Genomic DNA, 19499 nt, shown 5'->3' on the forward strand with positions numbered 1-19499 from the left:
GCCAGAACAATGTCATTAAACGCATAAACGAATCGATTCAAAACTAAAACAATTAAAAAACATAATTATTATATTATTGTCTACTGAGGTAGTGCATTTTTGTAAGATTACGTATTTAAACCAAAACTCAAAAGATTTAATTGGAAAGAGTTTTTCACCTCACATGAAATACACTCAAACTCATTGTACGTGTTAACCATGGGACTCCTTTCGACATTTATTGGGAGTGCGTTTTTATTGTGATAGTTTCAACAATGATAAATTAACATTTGATCATAAGCATTTTCTTATTTAAGTAGTTCGTTTAAAAGTCATAATCTTTAAATTAAGGTGAGTTGGGAGCAAACAGTGCACATGTATTTGTAAATGTTTTACATAGTTGAGAAATTTAAGAAGAAAATCAGTTGTTTCAAGACAAATGCTCTTTAAAAGAAAAAAAAACACACAGTCATTTTATTTGATTTATTGATTCAAAACAATCGTACACAGTAATAAACACGAAAAATAACATCAATGACGAAGAGCCTGGAATATAGTCTTCAGTGTCTTAAATTTGAGAAAATGTTAATAAATTTACACTGGTCACATGTTGCTAACCAGTTCGTGACATAAGGTAATTAAAAGTTCATTGTCTCATTGCTATTTTCTTCCCATACAAAAAAAATCTACATCGTTTAACAAGAAAATGAGATAGAAACACAACTAAAAACTCCTAAATGATACTTTAAAAGTCACATATTTGTCATAATTTATTTTGTTTGCATATTACGTTGATTTCATTACACACATCATTGTGATTCATAAAAATACATATGTGTCAATATAGTATGTATATTCATTAATCAAACAAAGTGTTTTCAATACCATTTTCATTTACAAAGATTTGGTTTGAAATGACAGCATTTGTGGGTTTGTGTTGTTCATATTTATTACAATCAAGTTTGTTTTTATCTATTTAAGGCATTTTTACTTCCATGGATATTGCAGACATTAGCCTCGGATTCAGGTAAATATAATTAATGTATTACTTTCGTTTTTTAGCCCGACTAAGTACATCAAGCTAAACGGTGAGTGATTGCGATTATAAAAAAACGTATTTGTTTCAGAACATTATAGCGATTTTATACATATTGCTTTTAAGAATGATAAAACATATACTGAAACAAACCCTACTTTTATATTACTTATTTTATTTGTTGAAAGTTCATGTAAAGTTTCACTGCTGCAATAGTTGACGCAAATGTCTTTTTGTATGACATTGTCCAATATATTAACGTAATGCAAGTGTAATTCCCTTACTGAATGTTTCTGCTGTCCGTTGTCTGTTTGATATAGAGAGTGCTAACGGTTTATAACGGGTGTTTTTACATGGGGGGAACATCCCTGACGTTTCCATTAATTCGTAATTCATTATGCATCGGGCAAGACGCCACAACAGTATCTGTCCTGTACTATTCCGTTTAGTGAAACAGAGCAGCCCAATTTGAAGTTCATTCCTTAATTTATCTCTTCTGTTTAAAGCATCTGTAAAATTGTTATCGAATATATACAAAGATATCGTAGTTATTTGTTGGTGCATGGCAATATTTCACGCCTGAATATGGAGCAATATTATTACAGTCGTAGATATGTTTTATATATAATATCAGATATCTATTCAAATCGGCGAACATTTTCAAATAAAAATGAGTAAGTTCCTGTTATATTGAATACTAAATTGCACAAATGTGTGTCATCTACTTCATTATTACAGCCATGGATACATGCCGTCGAAAAGACAGGTTTTACTGTAAATTTTCCCGGGAGTGCATAGTCAAGTACTTTGTATGTGACGGAAATGAAGACTGTCGCACCGGAGAAGATGAGATGTCTCCTGCTTGCAGTAAGTCATCTATTTTGAGTTTGATTAATGTGTTTGTTAATAAATATCAGTGAACGGTGATATATACATTATCCTACAGTAATTTGTGTTATATTTTGAACCGGTAAAATCATTCAATTAAAACCAATCATATCGAACGAAAATGCGCGTATTCTGCTTTTAACGCATTTTTTACACATTTGTGGAAGTCGATAATGCCATTTACTTCATTATTATAGCAATGGAAGAATGCCGTCAAAAAAAATTGTTCTTTTGTGACGATTCCCAAACATGCATCCGCAAGGATTTTGTGTGTGACGGAATCAATAATTGCCATTATGGTGAGGATGAGGCTCCTTCTTCCTGCAGTAAGTCATCTTTGTTCATTAGTATTCATATATTGATAATAAGTATGCAGTGCACGTTGTATGCTTTTTATAATGATGCTTAACATAACAAATGAAAACATAATGTAACTGTTATGTGCATTATATCCTGAACTTATAAAGTTATATAACCGTTTGATTTTTTAATCGGAAATATCGAATCAAGATGTATTCTAATTAATGCAAACGTTTATTTTACACATTTGAGACAGTCGATGCTGTAATTACTTAATGATTACAGCCATAGATGTATGCCATAAAAAACAACGGTTCTTTTGTAATAATTCCATGGAGTGCATCGACCAGTACTTTGTATGTGATGGATATAAAGACTGTCGTGCCGGTGAAGATGAGGTTCCTCCTGCTTGTAGTACGTTCTTTATGTCGACTTTTATTTTTGTCTTCATAATGAGTATGCATTGCACAAAGAATCTAAACAAGACAAATTATATACATAATACTACACTTATATGTATATTGTATCCTAAACTAGTAAAAGTATTTTATAATTCAAATATAACGTATCGAATACGATACGTGTTTTTTTCTCTTAACGAATTCCTTTATTTCACACATTTGTGGAAGTCGTTGCTGCCATGTACTTTATTTTTGCAGACATTGATAGATGCAGTCAAAAACACTTGGTCTATTGTAACGTTTCCCGGATGTGCATCCACGGGAATTTCGTGTGTGACGGAATCAATCATTGTCATGCCGGTGAAGATGAGGCTCCTCCTTTCTGCAGTGAGTCATATTTGTCAAGCATATTTTATTTGTTATCAGTTAGTAAGCAGTGCAGTTTACAAGCCCTTCCAAATATACTTTGCTTAACTTGTGAACAAATACAGAAACAAGCTTAGTAGCCAAAAGTATAAACATAAGCCCCGTTTTATGGCACAGGGAAAACGCCACAGACATAGAATACAAAAACAATTACAAACAAGAAATCTGAAACAAGAGCACAAAACTTCACAAACAGCACAATGCATTTATACAAAATAAAAAAAATCTAGGTTAGTTTATCAAGATTTGTTAGATACCGCCTTTGAACGGTCAGTATCATGTTAAATCAATGGGGGTTTAAACTAATCAACTTATCCCAACAATCCTGAAAAAAGAAAAAAATGTAAAAGGTAAATCTTATCAAAGTATGTAGTAAGACTAATGATTTACAAACTACCAATGTTATGTTTATTATATCCTGAAAAAGTAAACGTATTCGACCACTAAAGTCGTACATCGATTGATAATGCCTGTATCCTGCTTTTAATACATACCTATAGTTCCCACAATTGTAACAGTCGATGCTGCTATTCACTTCATTTTTGCAGACATGGATGATTGCCGTAAAAAAGACTTGTTCTTTTGTAACGTTTCACGGATGTGTATCCGCAAGGATCTTGTATGTAACGGAATCAATAATTGTCAGGCGGGTGAAGATGAGGCTCCTCCTGCCTGCAGTAAGGCGTCTCTGTTGAGATTATATTTGTTGATAATGATTATGAAGCGCAAGTTGCAAGCTAATTTATATAAGGAATATAAATAATTTACATTATACTACTGTTATGCGTATTATATTTTAAACCACTATTTTAAACCAAGTATATGAAAACAAATCGAACAGTCATAATGATTAATAATGCCTGTATTATGTTTTTAACGCATAATGGTTTTCTTTTCATGTTCTTGTTATAGTCGATTCTACCATGTACTTCATTTTTACAGCAACCGATCTCTGCAGGCAAAACGACGTGATGTTCTGTAACGTTTCCCGCAAGTGCATCCACAAGAGTTTTGTTTGTAACGGATATGATAACTGTCCTTATGGTGAAGACGAGGCTCCCCCTGCCTGCAGTAAGTCAACGTTTTACCAGTATCAATGTTTTGATTATGAATATAAAGTGAACGTCAGGTGCTCATCCAAAGACACTAAGCAAGACAAATGTTGCACCATATTACTGTTTTGTATTATATATTCTTCATTGGTAAAAGTGTTTGACCATTAATAATCGAAATATCGAATAAGAATGCCTGTAATAAAGTTGTTAAGCATACGTTTAAGTCAAAACTTTCCTTTTTTGGCATCTTCTTATCGAACATTTCCTGCTGATAAGCTTTCGCCAAGAAGATTTTAATATGTTTGAAAATATCGGCTTTAACGCTTATCGAAGGCGGCGCTAAGTTAGTATTTGGCGGTCTATCGGCCTGTTTTTGTTTATATACAGTAACATCAACGTTTTGATAATGAGAACAAATATGTCAATACAAAGCTATATATAAAACCATGAAATGTTGTCTTTTTAACTTGAGCATTCTGATTTTATTATAAATATCGGTCAGGGGACGTGAGATAAGCGGTTTAGCGTGCCTTGTGCTATTTTGCATATGGCACAAAGCCGCGTGGTTGGTATACCATACAACCGGAACTGGTCCATGTGTTATTTACACAAATAGCAGGCTATGGACCTCTGAATTTCGCTGTGTACGCCCGGTACCAGGTATTTTGTTCCTCTTGTCCAAATAATGCGCTGTAATGAAAGAAACGAATTAATATGAAAAGTTGATGATTTCTGCCTCTGAAGCTATTGCTTTTGCTTCTGTTGCTTCTGCTGTTGCTTCTGCTTCTGATTCTGCTGCTGCTTCTGCTACTGATGATGATGATGATGATGATGATGATGATGTGATGATGATGATGATGAATTTCGACAATTCCAGCCATGATGATGATGATGATGATGATGATGATGATGATGATGATGTGTGATGATGAAGGTGGTGGTTGTGGTGGTGGTGGAACATGTTGGAAAGTCCCGGAATTGTGGCTTCAGGTATTCATACTTGTTTTCAACATGATATTGATCGTGTTAAACACCACACAGCAAAAAGCATTCAAATCAGTTTTCAAAACAATGCAAGTTCAAGCTAAAAATCATGCAGCCTTCAATCGCTTAAAGTACGTCTTACTAACATGCATGTTTGATCTGCAGCTTCGCATTGACTCTTATATGTATATCAGCAGGCAATTGTATAAAAATGGTCAAAGCTAACCAGTTTGTTTATTGATCAGCCTACATTTATTCAATAATAAATATTAACCAATTAAACCATTTAAATCTACAAACGACCAAAAGTGAACTGGTAAACATGTCATCTCGATTTTATATAGTTGGCTGCAGATCTTTCTTTAAAATTTGATCGTATGTTTCTTGCTAGCGCGCTTCACGGAATTAGCTCGCGTACCCTACTGCGTTCATACAGAATCAACGCAAGACAAAATGCGATCAATACTTATATTTATATTTTAGATAAATATTTATTACGATTAAAAAAGCAGTATATTCTGCAATTAAGTATTTGTTTTTAAAGACATGTAACCAACAACATACGTTTGTATAAATGAAAAGCTGATTTTTGTAACGTCGTAAATCAATGGTTATATGGCGTCGCGCTAATCCAGTCGGGGCGCAATTTTGAAACAAAAAACGACGCCATAACTATTTCTTGAAATACAATATACACACCAAGTTTCCCCTATACAAAAGACAAGGTGAATTTTAATATAAATTATAGATAACTGACTATTCTTAACATGCATTTTACCATGCGTAGTAAATACACATTGAACCCAAAATTGAATATTCTAGCCATAGTATAAATATCGTTATTTAAAAGATACTGTACAGATTTCTTCAAGGTACTGTAGTCATCATCAGATTTAATATTGTTTATCCTCTAGATTTGTAGAACTTTAGTATGTTTGCTATATATCAGGCCAATATGTTAACTTCACTGTTACAAGGTAAATTCTAAAGGGCAAAACCGGGTTGTGTTTTTTTAAATAACTCTAAGAATACATTGATTCTGTGACTACATGATATCGATGTTTAATTTTTTGTTGATTCTGAGACTCATTTCAACAAAAATAAAATTCAACGATTACATACACTAAAATGAACAAATGTTCTGTTTCTATAATGCTTAATTTCGATGATTGATTTGAAATTTAATGTTTTATTCATTATCCCATTGTTCTTGAATCTCGACAAAGATTTTAAATAAAAAAGTAAAATAACAGTGTTTCCCTTTTTTGGACACCCTGCACGCAACGATAACGTAGACTTCTTTATTCATGTTTCAGCGCAAATATTTATCACAAACATTTATTAATACATTGACTTGCGAGACGTAACAGTTCATGCACGAGTATTTAAAAAAATAAACAGGGCATGAATAAATAGCCAAATGGAGACTGGTAGCGTTTTGTGAATAATAACATGAAAAAACATGCATTATCATTTGCTAAAATATTTCTAAGTTTTAGGGCTTGTTTTATAATACACATGTCGTTATACATGGAAATTCGATTGCCTTTCAGATATCAGTCTTATTCACTTGTAGCTAAATAGTAAATACTACGCTACCCTTATTGACATTTGACGCGTGGTTGGATATTTAAGTATATCTTTAAGTTTGAGAATATTCCGGTAAATTTGTTTTAATGACATGTCTAGTAAAACGTATTGTACTAAATTGTGAAGACAATAAGCAATCTGCCTTCGTACATGTCATCCATTAAACATGGCATTTCATGTTGCATGCTGTCCAATGACCATGCAGCACTGAATGAGATTGTCAATATATTGCCCAACCACCTTATATGACGATGTCACCAACACTAAACACGTATTCTGGATGGTATTCATCAACACCTTTCGCTAAAATATTTGTTTCTGCAATGTTTAAGTTACTTTCTTGGTTAAATGAACCGCTGTGTCACAGCAATATGAGCATGAAAAAAATGTTACAAAATTCAATTACATGATATAATTCTTTGAGGCTCAAAGTTTGTTTACTTTTGATAAAAAAGAAGTCATAATGATACGCACTTGTTTACGTAAATGGATTCGATAATAAGTTTCGCAACGATAAGCTTTCCCGGTTATGCATCTGAAAACACTTATTGTATATTTTTTAATCCATGATATTGAAATTGTATTAGTGATACAATTAAAGTAAAATGTTTTTGGGTTTTAGTGTGTTGCGAACCTACACCAGTAAAGTCAAGAAAAAATAGAAAACCGACGCCTTAACCGCTCGGTCACAATGATTTATACAAATACATTATTACTATTATTATTATTATTATTATTATTATTATTATTATTATCATTATTATTATTGTTATTATGATTTTATTATTATTATTATTATTATTAGTAGTAGTAGTAGTAGTAGTAGTAGTAGTAGTAGTAGTAGTAGTAGTAGTGTAATTATTATTATTATTATTATTATTATTATTATTATTATTATTATTATTATTATCGTTAGTATTATTATTATTACTCTTATTATTAACTTTTTTAAAGATTCTACCATATGTCTGGCAAACGGGCAAGTGTATTGCAACACGTCCCTGAAGTGCATCCATTTCCGTGATCTGTGTGATGGAATTGACAACTGCCACGATGGTGAAGATGAACACACTTTTGCCTGCGGTAAGATACCTATCCCTAAGATTATGACTTTGTGTTGCTAGTTCAGTTTCGATATTTGGCTCGATAACTTGCTTTGTAATACATTCCTTTCACCTAATCTGTTCACAGATTGCTTCATGTGAATCTGCTGGGCAAATAACTTGTCTAATATATGGAAAGATATTACCTGGATAGTATATTCCAACTATGTTATGTTAAAGTTGCAGGCGTATTTAGTATGATCTACGGCAAAATCAGCGAGGATCACTTTAATAGTTTAATCATTTGTTTCATGCTTGAGTGTGTGAAGCAAAATACTTTTATGGTGTTGTAACCCAGTTTTTATTTCACAGAAGTTAAGCTCATAAAGTTGTTATGTTCACTGACATATGTTTTATTGACCCGGTGAACCCCATGTCGCGAGCAATTTTTACAATTTGACTATAATGGGTGTTCGTCGAGTAAACTGTACCAAAGGTTTATATAATTATTTTCTGACACGAGGTTTACATAACCAACATGCGTATTGTGCGATATTTTAATTTATCATTTCAGTTGTTGTGAATTTTATTTAGTCTGATAAAATAAAATGTCGAAAAATTGTTTTCTTCACAGCTCTGAAGCAGCAGTGTGAGTCGAATCGGTCCCTAAGCGAAGGCTGCCTTGGTCAATGTCAACCTGGTTATTTTGGCAAGTATTGCGAGGAAACTTGTTTAAAAGAATGTTTGAATGGAGTATGTAATAGAGTAAGTGGAATTTGTAATGACTGCACACGAACGTATTTAGAAAATTGTTCATTAGAATGTGGCCAAGGATGTCGCGAACGCGACGGTTTCCCGCAATGTGACAGAAAAAGTGGCAAATGCTTGAATGGCTGTAATCTTTATCACTACGGACACTATTGCAACGAAACATGTCGACACTGCAAAATGAATTCCTCCAATGTTTTATGCGATATTAACGGTGTATGTCAGTTTGGTTGCGAAAACGATTTTTGGGGCAAGAAGTGCAACACTAAATGCAGTGTCAACTGTCAAGGTGACGAACACGGAAACCGATGTAATTCATCCATCGGGGAATGTGTGAACGGCTGTATTCGCGGGTGGAGTGGAGGATTCTGTGCGGGTAGGATAAATTTTAAATATATATATATATATATATATATATATATATATTTCGTAATTGTTTATTCAAGGAGATTATTCCAAATTGCCTAACAAAGACTACCAGGACCCATTCTTTCGTAATATCTTAAAGGGGCACAGGACAGGTTGATGTCTTTTTGATGCATGATATACTTTACTTATTTTGCCTTATTGATTTTAACAGAACAAAACCTTATGATGTTTGTACAATTAAAACAAATGCTCTTTAAAAATCTAATTTTAGTTAATAGCTTCGTGGCCTCATACTCTCAAGTTCGAAATGCGTACAAAGATCGCTTTTTTACCTGTACATAAGCATATGTTGTTTTTGTTTTGTTTATTACCGACACAGAGTTAAACATAATATTGATTAAAAGTTGAAAACCAAATGTTTTAATCAACCTGCATTGTGTGTAAATAATACATTTACCAATATATATATATAATTTATTATGAATACCATTAGATAATTCCATGTTTAATTATTTCTCTTCACAGTATACTATAAGATATTTAAGGATATCTATCCTCTGTTAGCGCCATCAACCTTAATGTTAAAATGTGATGTTCAGTGACCCTATGCGATTTGGGCATGATCTTAAAGATTTCTTACAGACTGCTACTAAGTAAAATAAATAACAGAAAATACAAGAGCTAACAGTTTGTATATTTACTTTTAGTTTAACTTAATTGCAAGTAAATGAAATATTTTGAATTTTTTACTGCCTCAAATAAAGTGTCGGTTATATCATCCTCGGTATTCTTATTTTTCATAAATGTAATTTTGGGTTACCAACCCGAATATATGTGCATTGCAGATATAACAATATATTCAGGTTGGATACCTGAATAGAATTATAGAGATTGTGGCCTGTTTAAGTGCAGGTGTTTGTTATTTCACTTGCCCAACTATTTTTTTTTATTATAACGCTCCATTTCCATTTATTAATTCAGACGAGAGCAGTTTGCAAACAACGACTACTGAATCGACCGATAAAGAGCACGTCACCACTTTAAAGACAGCTTTGATTATCATATCAGCCATTTTCACTGGGGTTGTCATTGTTATCTTAATACGCTGCTTTTTGGGGGCTCGAAAAAGGTGAGAGTGGGGGATAACGAAGTAGTGAATACAAGTATTTGTAACTAGATATGTTTTTGAATGTTCAAACATATTACTGAATACTTATTAGTGGCATCCTTGAGATATAAATGTTTGAGGTGAGTGTTTTTCAAACGCTACAGACTGCTACTGCCAGATAAAACTTTATTTTGACAAGTGCTTCTTTTTATAGCAATCAGTATACAATAAGTGCTGATTATAAAATGGGATTAGTTATATTGCAAGCTTTTTGTCTTTACATCTTTTTTGGTCTTATTTGCGTTAAATTGGCAACATTTTATTTAGTTATTGTTACATAACTGGATGCCGATGCGCTCTAAATTTATATGAAAAGGGAGGAGTCTTCTAACAATGTGTGATTATTATTCTTGCCTTTTCAATATGCAGGATCAACCGTCAGCAGAATGAACTCATTGAGCCGCGCCGAGCACCAGAACAGCTACCGTCCAGTTCTTGGAGACGGCAAAGTTATTCCCCCGTTCATGCCGCCATCAACGAAGGTACTTCATGTCATCCATTTCCTCAAAACTCTCGTTAGACATTATGTTAATGTGTATGCTTAGCCCTCACAGTTATTTTTATAAGATCACGTAATGATTAAATAAGATAATCAAGAACCACTCATTTAAAACAAAATGATTGCCTTTTTTTAAAGACTTAAAGACGGTTTCTGTATTTGATGGATAAATGTGAAAATTAAGATTATTGTGTTATGCTGACTTCAGATTTTTGTAAGGTTATACAGATTTACGTATGATTAACAGTTAGTTCCATTTGAATACTTATAGAATCCATGGAACATATTCATTACACCAGAGAGCAAAACTCATCAGATCAATATGATGAAATCGACGTTCTTAGATGTGTCCCAAATACCGGAATTATCCATTCAAAAGAATTTCCGAACGATAGTAGTTCCCTTAGAAGCGTCGAGACATCTGAAGGCAAAACTGATCTTGACAGTTCTGATGAAACTAAATCCAGTAGGCTTGTCACACAATCTAATGATGCTCTTTATCATGTCGGTAAGACAGACAATGCGACCGGAGTTTACCACCGCAATAGCATCGTAAAATCTGATAAAAGCATTGAACTTCTGTGCACGAAGGATTATTTGGACCGTGAAACCCTCTGTCAAACAACCAAGGGTGAAAACAGTGGAATTCTAGCAGCTAAATGTTGCGAAGCGGGGGAAGACATATTCGGTGATGTAGGACAATTTCGAGTAAATTATATTCATGCTATCGCGAGGGAAGAATGTGAACTGCTTGATAATGAATTAGAACATAAAACTATAGAGTCTTCCCTATTAACACGTCAAGAAGAAGAAGTCGGAGAAAACTCTAATATTACCAAACGTCCTGCTCAATCGCAACACGAAGCAAATACGGACAATCATGCACACACTAAAAGGCAAGAGCAAACGACAAAGTGATGAATAAAACATGATTCATGATTCAAGTTAAAGATTAGTTTTTTACTATTTAATTTATGTCTCACAAAAAAGATATATGCCTATAACACTATATTTAGTTCATCCCGTAGGTCCTATACAACCGATGTCACGAGATAGAGATTTTCATTAAAACGATTATGGTCATGGTTATGTCATACATAACATTCAGGTCGCGGTCTTAATATATTTTTGGTATAAAACTATACCTATCTTTTATATTATAAAGTTTTGTGGTGTTATTCTATGTTTCTTGTTTGGTATTTTATGTTCTATGTCTTTGGCGTTTACCCATTTCCACTAAACCTGGTCTATGTTTAAACTTTTGGCTACTGAGCTTTTTTTCTGTAGCCTTTGCATAAATATTGTTCCAATGTTGCATATTCAATTTAAGCTGCACTCTCACAAATTGACATCTGGAAACCAGTGATAAGACTACTGACATAAGCTGACAAAGGCTTATACCACACTTTATCAATCACGTTCATTTTGTTCAATAGCTTAAAGCGTTTCTAACATTTACGGAAGTTTATGTAAAGTGCCGCATTAAGAGTTCATTTGAAAGGCGAAACAAGCATAATATGTCTTTTTTAGCTATTTTGTATGTGGTTTGATCGTGGTGTAAATACGTGTGTATGTTGTGTTTTTACGTTGTTGTCTATAGATCAGCGCCTCAGGGTTAACTTTTATTTTTTGAAACTAATGGGCTTACCCCTCTTGTCGTCATTGTATTATTGTATAATGTGGCGAGTGAATATTTAATTAGTTATATCATAATTATTATTGATACGACGCGATTTTTAAATATGGCGCACGTAAGTTGTCACAAGACCAGAAGCAAATGTTAGCTTAACAAGCACTCCAAACCCGAGTGAAATATTTATAACGAAAGGAATGTTCCTTAAATATACGTAAAGAGGGTTGCATACATCTATGTTTATCAAAGATCTCATGGTGTATGTGTTTCTTCCATCCTGTTGTGCTTAAAATCGTTTGTCGGTTTTGTAAAGATGATTAAAACACAGCTGTACATGTCAAGGACAATTAACTTTAAGAGGTCTTCGTATTAACATGGGTTCGAACACATAATTTTATATCTAGACATTAACATTTGGAGACAGTCAGAAATAGAATTAAAACTTGTGGACTTGTTTTGCATTTTCAATAATAAAACATAGCGTAACCTTTCCATCCAACGTGGGTGTTTTGAAACATATCGCGTAATAACAAAAATATAAGTTTCAAAAACGGTGCAATGCGCTCCCTGACGAAAAAGCCCCGAAGTATATTTAATTGCATGCACTAACACGACGTTACTACTGCGTTGCTACTATACCTCACCTTTGAGCACTACGATACGTGTATGTTTTCCAGTTGATGGTAGGTTGCTTGCTTCTCGACATGATTGCTAAGCCAACGTCTCATTTTGTGAGCAAATCATAGCTTAACCAATGACATATTCGTGCATGTTATCACATATAAGGCTGGTTCTGTTGTAAATATAAACCCGTTCAGTAACAAATATTTGTTCGTTTGTGACTTTTGGAAACAACTTTGAACTGTTACGTTCATTCGCTTTGAAGAACTGCTTATGGGAAAGTCATTATATACAAACAAATTTCATGCGTCCAATAAAAGTGCCATACAAAGCGTTAATAGCAGATATAAATGTATGCTTATTAAGATTATATATGTATTGATGAATAAAAGCGGAACGATTAAATCTGGTTCTTATTTCAGTGTCATTTAGAACATTTCAGCTTTAAACCGTCGATAAACGGTGGATCATGTAGGCGGAATTACAATCATTGACTATCGGAGCAATACACATGATCTGAATAGTGGTACACGTAGTGTTTACCTGACTTTTAATAAAGTTTACTCACTGTTTTTTCCACAAACCACAATATTAATGCTTGTGACCCCATGTTATATAAATAACTTTTGAGAGGGTATAGCTTGCTGGTTAATTTACATAATTAAATATAAATGATCCAAAGTACTGAATGCATAAGATTATTGTATTTTGGGTTTATGATTTATAAGTAAACAGCTATCCGGCGTCAACTAACATATTTGAGCATAATACAAGACTCATTCAGCTTTTTTATTGTATAATATATCTAATGTTTACAATGTCTTTGTCTTCATATAAAAATCTTTTAAATGACATAAAAATACAGTGTAACTACTTTAGCATTTGTGTTTGTTGCTTTGTGTGTCTTTGGCCTAACTCTTCACTGAAAGAAACAATAAACTGTTTTTGACGTTACTTATTGAAACATCATTACAACTGCATGCATGAATCACAATGCATGACATAAGTCGACATAGGCCGGAAACACAGTCGGACTGTCAAAACGGAGAATACCCAATAAACTGCGTTAAAGTTTATGAAAAGTAATTTAAAATATAATCAGGACATGAGAGCAATGAATCCCTAAGATTAGATAATATGGATTATAAAAAGCATGCAAAAACATATCGATGCTACGCTTACACATTCAGAATAGTTATTGAAATTCCTTTAAAAATATGGTAAAAAAGTAAAAAAGTAGCCTCATATGGCAGTGATGAATTACTATACAAATCTAAACCGTGTAACATTGAGACGGATCTTTGTCTAATAACCACCATCTGGAACAACTGTCAGAATCCCTGCGGTAGGAAAATGTACTGTTATTTCTTGTCGAACACCCAAATCCTCGGGTCGTTTCACTATGAAGGTGAAGGATGCAGTCACTCGCATGTTGTGAAACGGTTTCTCATACAACATATGAAAAACTACTTTTGGGCCAGTGTGGCGTAATGATCTTATATTTTATTCAGTACACGAATGTGGTCTTCTTCAGGTCACTACCACACACTAGACCACAGATGTCCACGCCCGCGAAAAATGTGAATATATGCTATTTAAGCATAAACTTAAGATTTGAACATAGTTTGTGTTGGTGCGTTAACTAATTCAAAAACAGTATATCCTATTTTGAATCATATATGAAACTTAGTTTTATAAAAGTTATCATAAAGAAAAAAAATATATGAAGCACTTGATTTGCACAAACCAAGGCTAGACGAAATTCAAACAGGTGAACAAGCCAAACAAATAATCATACAATATAAGTAAGTATGACATTCATAATATTATATTCAATCAATATGTGACCAGTTATCACGACTCAACACTCTGATGTCAAGGGGCATTTTAACATATAATGAACATCTAGAAAAATACAACCAATAACATGTTACTAACTTAAAGCGACATTCAATTGATTGATTGCGAAGCGTATTCGCACTGAAAATTGAATGTCCACGTGTTTAGTGTATGTTTTACTTTATCTTAAAGTCAAAACTGTACAATTATGTATTTATATGTTATATATAAGGGACGTACACGATAGTCATCATCATAGAGACCCTTATTAATCGCATACATCACCGTGTTTATTTATATCATCAGTTTACAAATCAACAACAATAAACAACAACAACAACAACCAACAGTAGCATTGACGAAGTCGTTTATTTAGCGAACCAAGTTTAGAAGGGGCAACCGTAAAATCTCGCGTCATTTAGCCCTGTATCGTCCCAGGTATCATCTTCTATCTTTGTGCTGATACCGCAAATAGCGCTGTCCTGGTCACAAAATTCGCTGAAATAAAATTAAAGACAGTTTTATTTTTTTGTAGTCAAAAAGGCTTCTCGAGTAACGCATTATTCTGGTCATTGGAAAGATGTTGGTGCTTAAGTTAACAATACAAAAGCACTCGGAAGCAACATTTAAATAAAATCACCCGTATTTGAAATCGACATTATTAACGAACAGTCTCAAACAGCTAAACGTAGTTGCTGGATAATTGGCGAATACATTATTTAACGAAAGTATAGACTATCCGTCTGATTGGCCTTCGAGTTCAGTCCTTTTACACCGGACTCCCGTTTTTCATCCTCCAAATTATTGTATTTTAGTGTTGATATGGGGGAACGCCTGTGCGTCTTACGGAACATAATTTTGGCATCATCCACACTAACAGTAACTTCATATACCTGAATGATCCCCATGTGCCCCAATAACCGTGACCGGGCTTATGGACAATCTCGTAGGGGCTGTTGCCTCCTACAAAATCCCTGCACATGAACTTTGCGTAGTTGGCAGCGGTGTCGTCCGTCGTCTAGGTAAATGAACGCTTGTTTAAAGCCCTTACACAATATAAACGTTAACGGCTCAATGTAAAAGTGGGTTGGGAAGGTAAACTTCACGCATCTCGACTTCCAAAATACATATATGAATAAAAAGGTTGAATAAACTTAGGTATTTAATTAATTTTAATTAATGTTTCCAAATTGTAGATATGATTCTTAAATAGAAACAATTCTAATCAGGAAACAATGCATGTTATGTTGTTTGGATTGTGTCGACTATTCCGGCACCAAAACGCATCCTATTCTTATAACACTAAAATATATGCACTCAATGCTTGGAAACTAAGGAATCTTAAATTTAACTGATGGACATAAAACATAATTTGGAAAACTTTTTCGATCTGTCAATTAAAGCAAATTTCGAATGTTGGTATCTACTAAATTTGGCTAATCTAGTCAAAACGTGTAGTGTTATAGACCCTATGTTTTCAAAAGTAATAATTCCTAAATAGAGCACTTTTTTGAAAGTACCAACGGATAAAATCATCGCGTAGTATAATGTACTTTTTAAAAGATAATAGTTTATTTCGATGTTTTGAGGTCAAGTTTTTAAAAAGTGTCTGTCTTAAACAATTAAAGCAACCATTTGGATCTCACCTCTGCCTCCATCTGAAGAGAAGATACCAGAAAGTGTTCGACCCCAAGACCACTATCACAGCGCGTCAATCCGAGCCAATCTCCCGACGGGGCCACCCCAGACTCCACTGTGCCTCCGAAGTGTCCGTTTGACTTGAAGTGGCACTCCAGTCTGATCCCGTTTATCCCGGTGTCGTCGGACGCTGAGTCGCTCTCGATCTGTAATCCGGAAGTTGTATATAATGAAGATAAATCGTGATTTTGCACAACAGTAGGGCATTTACGTAAGGAAATATCATAACTTCGTGTAATACTCTATGTAAAAGTCCACAATCCTCGGAGATCACGTAAATGCTTCATAACTACATTTATCTATCTCTAACGACAAATTTATTATGAGAATGAAATATATCGTGTGGCAATAGTTTTAAGTGTGTTTTAATGATTAGAGATGGATAATATATTTTGCTAAACAGCAATTAATATTTTAGCATTTGGTTAGTAGTTGAACCTTAATGAAACCTTCCTTAGATTTAGGTCCATTAACAACTTGTTTTCTCAGAAACGCTATATTACAAACCGGAGGAGTAAGTAGGCCCTAATTCATGTCGCATTTCTTAAGCGAAAACAAATTTAGACATAAATCAATGTAATATATCCCGGCAACCTCCCTCAGTCAATAACAAAGGTAAGTTATATAATGGTAAAAAGCAATTTTTAAAAATATTATATAGAATATATCATTTACGTCCGATTTCAGTTAAAATATAGTGTAAATACATACTAGTTAATGTATGCATATTATACTTTCGGTCATATTTTATTCTTCCGATCTGTTTGGTCTTCGAATTAGTAGATATAGTACACAAATAACCATACAGGTGAAATATGGCCTTTGTGCTTAAAACGACTGTTTCAGCGTATTTTTTATTGCCAGTGTATAAAGAGTTGCTTATAAATTTGGTCTTCTTAAAAGTTGGCTTGAAAGCCGAATATAGAAAAATAAGAACATGTTCGAAGGCGTAAATTTAAGCATACAGAAAGCTCAAAGACGAAAAAGTCCCAAAAATACCCCACGACTGTCTTAAAACTACGAAATAGGTCAAAAATGACCCTGAATGGCTTGATCATTGAAGATGTATAATATTTTTTCTTATCTATCTATGGCTATTGGCGAGTCAAATGAAGGGAAAATTAGCATTAGTGAATAACCGTGTAGACCGTGTAGACCGTAGAAAGTAATGTTACCATAAGCCACCTAGACCTATTACTGCCAATAAAACCATCGTTGCATGTAATTACGATGTCGAAATATGCTTTTAGATTCTAAAAATTCTGAATAAATCCAATTCATAAAAAACCCTCATAAAACTGCAACTGAATCGTATATTCAATTAATTTCTGTTAAGCAGGATATAAATACCAAAGTAGAAGATTAAAACCATTGTACTGGAAATACAATCTTAATAAAAAGTCTGAGACTTGGTTTTTAATTCACATCACACGACTTGTAAGCGTTTCAGTACGGGCAGCAGGGAGATTTTATTACGTAAATTCCACAAGATAAGTGGAGGCTATACAATTGGGGAGCTGTTTATTTAATGGAATTGTTAATAAACCAAACATGAACCATCTCAAAGTACTAGAATTTACAAGACATATTAACCTCTTGTACTTAGTTATTTACCGAGTCCAGTCGTGTTTATTTCGACATATGACAATCCTGGTTGGGAATATATATTGTGAACATACCCCCATTGCCTCACTCTGTTCGAGAACGCTCTTGCACTTTTACGTCAATTCAACAACTACATATAAAAATGGAATTCTTTCCGAGACTGTCCATGTTCTCAATCCTGCGCCAGCAGTTAATCAACTGGCTGGTCGACATCTGCGTGGCCCCACTCCAGGCTGGAGCTTCAGCTGCTAACAACGAGGCTCCATTCCACTATCCGGAGCCGGACTTATCTTTTCCAGAGGTTTACAGGGCAGCCGCCCACTTAATTCGGGATTTGTGCCACATCCGGGCCAACGTAATTCACGACGTCTTCAGAAGGGTCAACTGCCGCTGACCGACGACGCTTGACCGTCTGCTGGTGTTGTTCCGAGACGACGGTAAACGGATTGTCTATTCGGTCGCTTACCCGGATGGACACTCTTAACGCCCTGGTTCGGTCACGAACGATGGAGCGCCTGTGCCGCAATATGAACGGTCTGCTGTGGGTTTCCCAACTGACAGTATGGCCACTGAACAGCGCGTGCCTGGCCATTCAGTTCTTTTCAAATGCTTGAGGTTGGCAAATCTCACAGTGAAGCTCCCAAAGTTTTAATTGAGGTATACAAAGGTGGATTTCCTTGGTCATACTTAAGGCAAAGCTAATTTGATGGCAAGTCCAGATAAGTTAGGACACATGACTCAATATGAGCGTTCAAGCGGTAAAAGAAGTAAGACCATTTCTTGGGTCAGTGGGTTACTAACGAAATTGTATTCTAATTTTTTGTGCTGTAGCTTTTTGGTTTAAAATGCTTCCAGAACTCGATGTCATTCATTGATTTTCTATAATAAATAGAGGATATTTGTTTATTTCAGTGTAAGATCGTATTTTATTTCACGAGTGTCATAAAAAACATATTTTCACGAGTGGCGAAGCCACGAGTGAAAATGTAGTTTTTTTATGATCACGAGTGGAATTAAATACGATCTTACACTGAAATAAACAAATTTTCTGTTTCTTTTATGCTTATTTTCGGAGTTTTATTTGTTTTTTAATTATTTATGAATTACCCCCTTTTTTGAAAAGGGTGGGCTTTACGCCGCTAACCGTGGGGCGCCCCTCATGCATAATTATAGCTGTCAACTTTTCTACTTTCGGTTTGCTGAGAAATAGTTCTCTGCTTTTCATTCTTATAGCTTAATATTCGCTCGATTTTTATTGCAAAGCTTTATGAACAGTAAACAATGAAGTAATATTAGTGCACATATGTTCCAAAAATAATGAAAACACTTTTAATTTTAAGATGGACATGAAAACATAACCAAATTACTACGCCGCTATTTAAAGAATGAAAATTTGGAAGGTCAAATGTGTTAGCAAAACAAATGTGGATACTCAATGGATTTTAACCATGTTTCTTAGTTTAAGACTGCATGTACGCGTGTTTTTATAGTAAGTTAATATTCAGTCATCTAATGTCAGAGACCAGTCTGTTTCGCTTTAAAATGTTTGTTTTCCAGATAAAGAGTAAATGCCACGCTAGTTTGTTGACACATTTTG

The 19499-nt window shown here is 34.1% G+C and overlaps 2 protein-coding genes across 2 annotated transcripts; one reads left to right on the plus strand and one right to left on the minus strand.

The window, feature by feature from the left end:
* Positions 1–958: 958 nt before the first annotated feature.
* On the plus strand, positions 959–13146 carry LOC128218043 (low-density lipoprotein receptor-related protein 1B-like). Its single transcript, XM_052925557.1, has 12 exons — positions 959–1006; positions 1754–1882; positions 2101–2229; positions 2489–2617; positions 2863–2991; positions 3579–3707; positions 3973–4101; positions 7614–7742; positions 8337–8846; positions 9821–9968; positions 10377–10489; positions 10778–13146. The coding sequence occupies exons 2-12, from the start codon at positions 1756–1758 to the stop codon at positions 11422–11424; spliced, it is 2319 nt and encodes a 772-aa protein (XP_052781517.1). The 5' UTR covers positions 959–1006; positions 1754–1755; the 3' UTR covers positions 11425–13146.
* Positions 13147–14985: 1839 nt separating this feature from the next.
* Positions 14986–17982, minus strand: LOC128215849 (vitelline membrane outer layer protein 1 homolog). The gene is made up of 4 exons (XM_052922460.1): positions 17977–17982; positions 16246–16443; positions 15493–15617; positions 14986–15097 (listed from the first exon to the last, which is right to left on the minus strand). Exons 1-4 carry the CDS (start codon positions 17980–17982, stop codon positions 14986–14988), a joined length of 441 nt encoding a protein of 146 aa, XP_052778420.1.
* Between the last annotated feature and the right edge of the window lie 1517 nt (positions 17983–19499).

Source organism: Mya arenaria, chromosome 14, assembly GCF_026914265.1.
Source record: "Mya arenaria isolate MELC-2E11 chromosome 14, ASM2691426v1".
In the NCBI taxonomy this organism is placed as follows: Eukaryota; Metazoa; Mollusca; class Bivalvia; order Myida; family Myidae; genus Mya; species Mya arenaria.

Bases quoted from the DNA above. Each gene is read 5' to 3' on its own strand.
- LOC128218043 (XM_052925557.1), top strand. From the start codon at position 1,756: ATGGATACATGCCGTCGAAAAGACAGGTTTTACTGTAAATTTTCCCGG. The intron at 1,883-2,100 runs GTAAGTCATCTA...TCATTATTATAG, and splicing joins TGAGATGTCTCCTGCTTGCA to CAATGGAAGAATGCCGTCAA. The intron at 2,618-2,862 runs GTACGTTCTTTA...TTATTTTTGCAG, and splicing joins TGAGGTTCCTCCTGCTTGTA to ACATTGATAGATGCAGTCAA.
- LOC128215849 (XM_052922460.1), bottom strand. The intron at 15,618-16,245 runs GTGAGATCCAAA...TCATTTACCTAG, and splicing joins CTCTTCAGATGGAGGCAGAG to ACGACGGACGACACCGCTGC. The intron at 15,098-15,492 runs GTATATGAAGTT...ATTTTATTTCAG, and splicing joins GGCACATGGGGATCATTCAG to CGAATTTTGTGACCAGGACA.